Here is a 10540-nt window from a genome sequence, read left to right on the forward strand (position 1 = left end):
GCCAATCTCAGAATTGAGACGTACAAGCATTTAATTAAGAAGATTCACCATTTCAATCTGAAGACAATTTCAATCGACCTGTCAATCAATCAATATCGATTATCGACCTCAAGTCAAAAACAGGTACAACTACAAGTTGCCTCCTCACTTTTTCGTCAAAAACCTCTTCTTCTACTTCCTTCAAATTATTCTCCCAATGTGTATTTTCTCACGGATCATTGCAGCTCTCTGCATTTCTTATGTCCGGACAAGCGGCACGGACGGTTGCACCTGCAACCGTCCTCAACGATTTTGGTCATTTTTAACAGCGCGTAACTTTGATTACACACGACGTAATTTTATTTGCATAACGTGTAACTTTAATACAAAATTTTGCGGACCCACACACGATGTAAAAATCGATGCACAACTTGTTATCTGAACCGCACAAAATATTTTGACCAAATCATGGCCTTTAACTGCTCAGTGACCGTCCCCCCGCCCCATTTCCCTTATGTCCATAGCCTCTGACAGAAGAACTTGCAGAATCCCACATCACAAATTCACAATAAGCTTTCAGCCTAAGAAAGATGGACTCAGGCGGCAAATTAGGAATTAAATAACCAAAATAGCTGGACTTGGACATTGATGACGGTAAGGTCAGAGCCAATTCCTCCACCTCAACTCCAGCCGCCTGGGAATTAACCGGGTAATGCACTATAACAGTCTCAGTGTTGGGTATCATTGCCAAAATCAGTAGAAAGTGGCACTTCACTCTTGATTAGTAGTAATTTCTTCGATATCCCCCTGAGCTGGAGGGACCAATCGGCATTACGAGGCGCATTTTTAGCTTAAGGAATGACATAATCACGGAGGAGTAATTATGCCAATACCATAAAGGCAAAAAGAGAAACTAGTTTTCAGGGCAACTTACAGCAATGCTATACGATTAAAATTGTCCAAGCCATCATGATCTAATATCTCGTCATGAAGCATGTACATAGCTTCAAACCAGCAATATATTTGAGCCATCCATGAGCAAGCATTCTGCCTCTATTACATAAGACATTCGGAGAAGAAATAAGACTATCGTACAACTAAATTCATATGTGATTAGTTGCTTGCACTCCTCTTCACAAATCTACTTCACTCAGCACAACTCAGCAAAGCATCTCATTTTGTACGATCCGGATAGGCCAAATGAAACATCAATGCAAGTTTTTCAGTCATCATACTTCCTCTTACCAGTTCTTAACAGCCAACTACAAACTTGCGTTGAACGTGTAATACCTGCACCTTTTCCAATTAAAATTGGCTCAAATGGCTTCAGCAAAGCGCAACTCTGCTGGACCAGGACCTAGAATTCCTTTCTGCTCAGTTATCTTGCCTAATCCTTGGGAGGTTTCAGTCTGCACACTCTTGTCATCATCTCCCCAACCATTTCCAAGCCAATCTCCCTGCAGCAGCCCCAAAAAAAAAATGTTGGCCAGTTGTTGCACTAGAAAGTTCAAGTCGCATCTACTGTTTCTCTTTGTTGAAACAGAAAATAAGAGAGAGCTTGACTTATTAATGCAACTAGTCTAATCCATGATTTATCAAACTATAGCTTGTCTCTTGCATCAACAACAGAATCTCTCTCTTTAGTTTTGTATTTCCATCTTTTCATTTTTGGATGAGAATTTTCTGCTTGTTTTATTCCTTTTTTTGGATCTTTTCTATTTTTTGCAAGCGTGTCGTGAACCCACAACATCAATTTGAAGCAATTTTAATTCTTGTTATGCCTCAAGCATTTCTTATAAACTGTTTCCACTATTCAACAGACAGAGGTGCTTTTTTAAATTCAAACACAGTGAGTTTGTTTGGATTGAGAGATTTTGGTTTGCAAAATTTATCCTCACAAATCCCAATCACCTTTTTATCTTCCCAATCACCTTTTTATCTCACATACATCACATCACAAAAAGTGCTACAGTAAATATCTCAAATAAATCATCCAAATTCTCTCTATCCAAACAAACTCAGTGCAACTCATTAGGATTAAAATTTATTGCTTTCATCAAAATGTAGAAAAAGTCTTTAAGACTGTTGTAATCAACCAAGAAATACTTGATTTTTTGTAATCGTAAGGATGAAACACATAGAATATAGAATGTGAATCTAGAAAATAGATCTTTGATTTTGTGTCAATGTGACTGGTGAAGTTGATCCCTCCCTATAATAGAAGCCAAATCCAGAGGCCCACTTAAATGGCACTTTCCAATATTATAAAGACTTGCCTCATCATTATTGTGACTCCCATCTTCCAATACAGGGGTCATAAGAGGGGGACCAATATCAGGATCAGGCTTTTGAAATATGAAAGTGGTGAATAGACCTGCAGGAGGATGATACCAGAAGAATAAGACCTAAATTTCGTTCTACACAGAAGTAATTTAAGGAAATAGATAAGCAAGGACGCAGTTGATTTCTTTGGAAAACAAATGAAAGGAAGAAATCACCTAAAACATCATATGATCTGGGAAGAAGTCTTCCCCGGGGATCAACAAAATTATGACCTGAGTCTTGCAGCATGCCTGCAAATTGGGCACTTTGAAATGCAGGGGAAACAGGGAAGAATAGTTAGAGATATAAATAAACACACGTAAGAGAGAAATTCATAACAAATTGCTGGAGCCTCATCTTCTCAAATGAACAAAAGCATATGATCAACAATTTAGGAGTTGCACTACCTATAAAAAAATCCCATTCCATTTCCTCCTAATAATCCATCAAAATACCAACAAAATTTTGTCATTTTGCTGAATAATCATCTTTTCAGTTTATATTACTAAATGACAAGCACATTAGCCAGCCATCCGAAGACAAGCATAACAAGAGTGACATCAAAAACACAAAAAAAAATTATGACAGGTAGAACTAGGAGAATAAGCCGCGTACTTAGAGCACTAAGCATAAAACATCTCTGGATGTTTAGTAGTAACTTGTCACCAGGTTTAGATGAAACTTTATATTTACGGAGTACAAGAAATGTAGGAATGAAGAAGGGGAGGAAGAGAACTATCTCCTATAAATTTTCAAACATACCTACCACAATAAAACTACCACAATAAATTTTCAAACATACCTACCACAATAAAACTAAGTTATTACAATATATGACAATGAAGCTTGGAACCTACAATTACAGAACCTAAATAAAAGTCTTTCAAAATTAGCAACAGAAACCACATACAAAATGTTGGGAACAGTGGTAAGTGAAATATACAATTTCAAATGGTAAACAGACAGGAAAGACTGAACCAACCAAAGGAACAATCTACAATGATTAAAGATTAAAAAAGGAGAAAATCCATACCGGTTATCATCATAAAAATCAGTCAAGTTTTGAATCTCCACATACTCAAGACCAGCCTCTCTAGCCAACCTGCAGACAATTATTCAAAAATGGTTTTCCCAAAAAAGAACTGTAATGCTATCCATAGACGACAGTCATCTAGAAGATCATTCGGTAAATGAAGTAACGGTCCCTATAAGAAGAGGTATGACCACCTAATTGCAAGTCCCATGGCAAGATGCCCAAGGTCCACATCTACTAAGCTTTTACATTAACTGACATCAGGCTACAATTGTAAATCCGGTTTAACCAAGGGGATCACCACACAAATATTGACCCTTTTGCTAGTAGATAGGGGGAGAACAGATAGTGTGGACAAGATAAAAGTTGACCTAATCAAGCTTGGAAAATGAACCAGGCAATGGGTTTCAGCAGAAATTTCATTCGCAAACTTCAACTGGTACTTTTTTCCAAAGAATGGGAACCTGGATATCAATTGAACATGTAGCAGGAACTGTCAAACAACTCATAAAAAACTCCAAGAATATCCAATAAAGCAGAAACATTTAATTTCTTGTTTACTTCTCTTCCTCGACTTCAAAAGTGATCATATAGCTTTCTGATCTGATACAGTTAGGGACAATGTTGGGCTTCATTCCACTGCTCTTGTTGTGGTATGCTTCTACATTTTTCTGGTACTTTGCCCTGCACAGACGGCTAGTTACACTGTAGAGCTAACAAATATGCTAAAATGTATAGAGTTTTATGATATTAGACTACATATGTGAAATGGATGACAAAGATGAGTTTACCAAAACCTTGAATATGAACCATTACCAAAAACCAACTTAGAATAAATGAATTGGAAACAAGCAGCAGCTATATAGCCAGAAGCGAGAATTAGTCCATTGGAACTGAGTTCATAACTTGAAGAACAATAGAATGAAAAATTTTGACACAAGGGCCAAATGGATAACAACCCTTAATATATGAAGACGAAGAACTTGATATCTTGGAAAGCTTACACAAAAGCAAGGACATGACCAAACATATACATAACATTTACAAAGATGGCTAAGAAATTATCAAACTTGTTGCGCATACCATATAGTAGATGAGTCAGGAGTAATACCGAAAAAATAACCTCCTGGTTTCAGCAAAGATGAAACATTATGCAACAGTCTCTTCGCTTTGTCCTCTGTCTCAAAGCAAAGCTGCAACAGATAATAGGAACTTCACTCCACCAGATACTTATTTTTCATCTTTTATTTCAAGGTCTCAATTTTGTGTAGGAGAAGTTTTTCCTCCAGTGTCAATAAAGAATATATGCCAGGTAAAATGACATTAAGAAGTAGAATTTTAATTGAAACCTGCAAATGGTGCAAGCAGCAAATGACATCAGCCTGAATCTCTTTGTCCTGCAGATGCAAGCTTATATCTTCCTGCATAAAAGCATTCACGACCCAAGTATCTTAACTACATAGAAAGTTTGCAAGCAACAAAAAGGATCCAAATTTAAGTCCATATGAAATTCATGGATATACTTTAGGAGGGAAACAATTGGGGCAGGATGAAAGGAAGGATTAACTAGATCAACCAAAGCAAGCTACTTTTAATCAATTTTTAACACTTGGTGAAAGTATTGATGGAAGAAAGGTACATGAATCTAATTGATACTCATCCAACCTTAAAAATGTAAACCATCATTGCCAAAACTTACGCAAAACTTCGAACCAAGGAGGAACTTATGCTGGGGAAAAAGGAAGTCTTTCTTTTTCTTTAAAAAAAAATCAAATCCAATATCTGATTAGGGCTAAACGAGAAAAACCATTAAATTCCCAGAAGCCAACTTAAAAGAGACAAGGTAAAAAAAAATGCAGTAGTAGTAGAACGCAGGGGGAGGAGCTCACAGTGCAGGGCTCGAGCTCAAAGAAGTCAGAAGTGTAAGACTTGCGCTGACTCTCCCAAGCTTCTCTTACTTCTCCCACGCCCGACGTGCCCACATCTAATCAATCAAACAGCAAAAGAGTAAACAAAGAAATTTTAAATATCAACCACATTCATTTCAATATAAAAGCACATTGAACACTTTAGAAAATCCAACAAAGGGAAAAAAAATCATTGAAATTAAGAAAAGAGAATTGGACAAGAGCAGCGGTAGTAGTACCAATGCCGATGTAGTGACCAATTTGAGCATCGTCCCACTTGTCTTCATCCGCTACTTTCCCACAATACAATTCACACACAGTTGCATATGGCGACACGAATATTTTGATGAGAGCTGTTTTCACGACTTCGATGAGTCTGTGGTGGGTCGACTCTGATAGTATCCTTTGACTCGGGTACGAACCCGCCAGCATCTTCTTGTTAATTTTAGGTTAAAATTAGAAAAATTCTTCAAAGCCCTAGTTTTTAAATTTAACGATTCTATTGCAGAGGCAACGAAGGAGGAGGACGACTTCCGGGGACTCGAGACGAGGAGAGACCGTTTTATTCAGAATTTCTGAAGTCGTGGGGGAAAGCGTTATGTAGAGGTCCACATCGAAGTCGGGATTCTGAGACAAATAAAACGGCACGCTTTCTTCGTCTAAAGGAATTTTGAGTTGAATTTTTTTTTTTAAAAAAAAAAAAAAGGTTTTAGGAGAGCTTATTTTATTTGTTCGTTTTAACTTTTAACTTGCAAAGGTGCAGAACGACAATTAAGACGGATGCCCGCGAGGGGCCAATGGGACCGGGAAAATATTTTCCCCCAATTAAAAAACGAGGCGAGGGAGTATATCCTCTACCAGCCACCCGTTAAAAAAATTAAATAAATATATAAAATATTTAATTTAATTAATTACAACTTTCTAATAATGATATTATTAATTATAAGTATTATATAATATATATTAGTATATGTCATATAATTGATACTATCAATTATATTAATAATTATACATGTCTACTAATAGAAATTATTAATTAGTTATATTAAATTTACTAATACATTTATACTAAATTCCTAATTACACTTAACACAATAACACTTTTTTCTCAAAAAAAAAATACAATAATGATTTTGTGATTGTATTTGTTTCAAAAATGAAAATTTGACTACTTTAGTTGTATTTATCTTATCATATTGGATTGTATTCAAATAACTTTTGTTTAATTATTTTTATGAGTTTCAATTGTAAAATTAGAATGAATAATGACTTGATGATATATTAATACTTAAGTACTTGATTCTTTACTAAAATTTGATTAAAATAAAATTATAGGACAAATTTTCATTGACCTCGCGGAGAAAACAAGGTGGAGCGGGGACGAGGTGGAGGGCGGGGGGAATTAGTAGGCAGCGATCCTCGCCCCATTGCCATTCCTACAAAGGTGCTTAGAATTGTAATGCCTCTAGTTCATATCTTAGTGGTCCTATATCCTCACCGCAATAGCAAAACATGCCAAAGACAAACGCAAACCCTAACTTATGGTTTTGGCTTTTGCCCGAACCAAACCAATGTTGCTAGTTAATACTAACTACTTAATACTCACTGTAGCATTAGCTTCTAATTTGATTGGTTATTAACAGTGGACAATGACTGCAATTTCCTAAGATGAGTGGTGCATATTGTCAAAGTCCTACACTACTCATTCCAAACCCTACATGCAGTTCATGCTAAGTTTGAAATAGGCAAGGCCAATGTAGTTGTAGTTCTGTCTGGTTCTGCACAGTATTTTACTTATTACATTTATTTTGTACACGATCACATTATATTGCTATATGTATAGGAAAATCGATGTATATGAATAAAATTAGAATCATGGCGTGAAATCAATTTTTATCATCAACAAGCAATAATAAAAACTTTTTGAAGTTTTATCTAAGCACTGGATAAGAATATAAAAAAGACAAGTCGGTGCATTGTAAAATCATATAGCTTTTTTAAGCATAGGAAGTTTGGATTACAAAATAGAAGAACCCAACTTTTAATTTGGCTCCACAAAAGCGTGCAGGCGCTTTCAGTTAGGCTCCTCAAAAGCGTGCAGATTATTTGAAGTTGAGCAAAACCTATTTGAAGTTGAGCAAATTATTTGAGTAGCCACTGAACTTTTGAATAGTCAAGATTTGGCTATTCAACTGTTAATAGCATGTTTTTAATCATTGAACTATTAAAAGTGTAAGTTTTAAGCCATTTTGTTTGATTCCATTATTAATTCAATAGATATAAGGATTCGCACAATTTACGAGATATATTATTAATGGTTAGAAATGACAAAATTGATGATAAAATTAGACGAAATAATCCAAACTTTACACTTTTAATAAGTTGGCGGGTACAAACATACTACTGAGTAGCCAAAATTCAACTATTCAAAAAGTTTAGTGGATACCTCAATAATTTGCTCTTTGAAGTTTTGGTTGATTGATGATACACACATACAGGGGAGCTATTCGTATCAAGAACACGCTCTCTCTTGCTCTCAATGTAATGTAAAGGATATCCTGACGGCCAGTTGATTTCTTTAGAACTTTCACATAGATAGAGAGGGAGGGAAAGAGATGAGCAGCTCAGAGACCCTGGTGGAAGCGGCACTACGAGTGCTCAACACGGCTGACCCAGTTGAAAAGGCCCGGCTGGGTGACGAAGTAGCTAATAAATGGCTACAGGGTCTCATCACTCAGGCCTATGACCCATCCCAAGACGTCATTGTACCGGATCGCCCTGCTAGGCTTAGCAACGTTAGTGATTTTCTGACTGTTATGAAATATGATCTTGTTTACTTCAATATCGTTCCATTTCTTTTAACTGTTCGACGAAATGCCTCAATGAATTTGAGATCACAAGTGAAGGTGTTGAAGGTGCTAACTGATTAAAGACATTGTGCAGGTGAAACTAGTGTCACCTAGCATGATGCCGAAACTGGGCAAAGCTGGAAGCTTGCAGAGTAGACAAGCCATTGTACACAGTCTTGTCCACACTGAGAGCTGGGCCGTTGACTTATCTTGGGTAATATTTGCTTTTCTTTTCTTGTAGTTATTTATCATTTTTATCCCTTTGCAGTTTTATCATTTACATGTTAATACTACTGCTGTTAATAGCGTCAAAAGTCAGACCAATTTGGTTCATACTTTTAATTCTAATTTTATCTGGTTATTGGTTTTGTGTGGTCTCTATTTAGTCATGGGATACGCATTTCTAAACAATTTTATTTCCAGTTCTCTTTTAACTACTTTCCCTTTGATATATTAACATTGTACTTTTGTTATAGGATATAATTGCTCGTTTCGGCAAGCAAGAGTGCATGCCCAGAGATTTTTTCACTGACTTCGTGAAGGTGGCACAAGATGAAGGTCGGCATTTCACCCTGCTTTCTGTGCGGCTTGAAGAACTAGGATCATTTTATGGAGCTTTACCTGCCCATGATGGTCTCTGGGACTCTGCTATGGCTACTTCTAATGATTTGTTGGCACGTTTGGCTATTGAACATTGCGTTCATGAGGTTAGTGTCTTTTTTGTTGCTGGCCAATGGAAGAATGTTACAATGATCAATGGGCATTTAGTTCTTGGAATATGAGTCAGCAGAGTATACAGAGCTCTCTGAACTGTTGAAAATATGTACTTGGCTGGATGGAACTATGTATGTCATTTCCCCTCTTAATTATTCTCAATTATTATTAAAATCAACCTCATGAACTGTAGAAATAATTGCAGGCTCGAGGGCTGGATGTGATCCCGACGACAATATCTCGCTTCCGCAATGGGAGAGATGATCAGACTGCTGACCTGCTGGAGAAAGTCATTTACCCTGAAGAGATTACGCATTGTGCTGCAGGAGTTAAGTGGTTTAGGTATCTTTGCTTGAGGTCCAGAAATCCAGATGTGATTGATGGATTGCTGATGCCACAGAAAAATGAAGTTAACTACAGTGATAATGATGTGGAAGCTGATGATGAAGTAATTCGGATGTTTCATGCAACTGTCAGGAGATACTTTAGGGGCCCATTAAAGCCTCCTTTTAATGAGACAGCCAGAAGAGCTGCTGGATTCGGTTCTCAATGGTACGAGCCTTTGGCTATCAAAGATGTAGCAACTGAATGAGTTGATAGTGTTTTAGATTCTTTGACACCACTAACTGCGATAAGGTTTTTCTCGCCATTCATTCTCCTTGTGACGGCATTTTCCTGTGTTTACCAGCTATACAATTACCTATTGAAATTCGTAGATTATTTGTAGACTCTTGTATTTGACCAGCACTACATAGTTTTGCTAGCTTTGCTTTGTGCTACGATACAGAGAAACAGAACGGAGACTTGATATTATATAGTGAACAAACGTTCCCCTAGGACAATTAATAAGGGGTCCTTATCGAGTATCACTAATAAAACCTACGAAATCAAGTCATGATGTGTTTCTATCAATTTTGTTTTATATTTGTCGCGTTTTACATTATGGTAGCATAATTTGGAGTTCATTTTATGAATAAGTTTCTAGAATTAAGGACATTCTCTTTTTCTTTTCAATTTGGGATATCTCAAATTTCAAAACCATCTCATATCCATATGCTAGCATGCCGACAATAGTACAGGGGTTTATTTTTTATTTTTGGAAGACTCCGAGTCTTATAACAATAACAGGAAGGGAGAACGGGGATGGCTTGAGAGTCGAACATTTCAGTCTCCCGGCCAATGTTCTTACTAGCTAAGTTGGGTCTTGGAGGCATACAGGTGTTTAGCTTCTAGCTGAAGGTTTTGAAACATATTTAATGCTACTGTGATGGTCATGTATGACGATGGCAGTCCTGATATGAAACAGGCGATTTGATAGTCAAGCCTTCCCCTGTTCTGTGCTGCCAGTGCATTCTTGTCTTGATATGGAAAGGAGCGGTGTCGGAATAAAGAAATACTCTCGGATTCGTCAAAATGATTGATTTTTCGAGCAATTACTTATCTGGAGAAATTCCTGCAGAAGTTGCAAGCCTTGACGGTGTGATTGGTTGAATCTTTCAAGCGACAACAGGGTCTATCCGTCCAAAGCTCCAGCACCTGAGATAATTGAACTTCTTGATCTGTCTCACAACCATCTTTCTGGACATACATGATTATGATTATCTCGTTACATGTTATACCAATGGTCTAAACCATCAGATTTTTATGTCTTAAAATTCTTTATCAAACCACCTTATGTTGTTAGAGATTAAGAAAATTACAAAAAATGCAGCCGCGATTGCATCAAAAAAGACATC

General features: G+C 36.8%; 2 protein-coding genes across 3 annotated transcripts; one reads left to right on the forward strand and one right to left on the reverse strand.

The window, feature by feature from the left end:
• Window positions 1-909: 909 nt before the first annotated feature.
• On the reverse strand, window positions 910-5770 carry LOC113764082 (mRNA cap guanine-N7 methyltransferase 2). 2 transcript variants are annotated; one of them, XM_027308131.1, is made up of 10 exons: window positions 5481-5770; window positions 5224-5318; window positions 4684-4755; window positions 4418-4527; window positions 3896-4018; window positions 3706-3798; window positions 3335-3403; window positions 2478-2566; window positions 2256-2353; window positions 910-1436 (listed from the first exon to the last, which is right to left on the reverse strand). In XM_027308131.1, the coding sequence occupies exons 1-10, from the start codon at window positions 5671-5673 to the stop codon at window positions 1296-1298; spliced, it is 1083 nt and encodes a 360-aa protein (XP_027163932.1). In that variant the 5' UTR covers window positions 5674-5770; the 3' UTR covers window positions 910-1295. The 2 variants fall into 2 exon arrangements, with proteins under 2 accessions (XP_027163932.1, XP_027163931.1); XM_027308130.1 differs by having other exon boundaries at window positions 3896-4030.
• Window positions 5771-7675: 1905 nt separating this feature from the next.
• On the forward strand, window positions 7676-9716 carry LOC113762724 (uncharacterized protein HI_0077). The gene is made up of 4 exons (XM_027306293.1): window positions 7676-8036; window positions 8185-8304; window positions 8567-8797; window positions 9010-9716. Exons 1-4 carry the CDS (start codon window positions 7857-7859, stop codon window positions 9394-9396), a joined length of 918 nt encoding a protein of 305 aa, XP_027162094.1. The 5' UTR covers window positions 7676-7856; the 3' UTR covers window positions 9397-9716.
• The last annotated feature ends 824 nt before the right edge of the window (window positions 9717-10540 follow it).

The sequence above is a fragment of the Coffea eugenioides genome, chromosome 2 (assembly GCF_003713205.1).
Source record: "Coffea eugenioides isolate CCC68of chromosome 2, Ceug_1.0, whole genome shotgun sequence".
In the NCBI taxonomy this organism is placed as follows: Eukaryota; Viridiplantae; Streptophyta; class Magnoliopsida; order Gentianales; family Rubiaceae; genus Coffea; species Coffea eugenioides.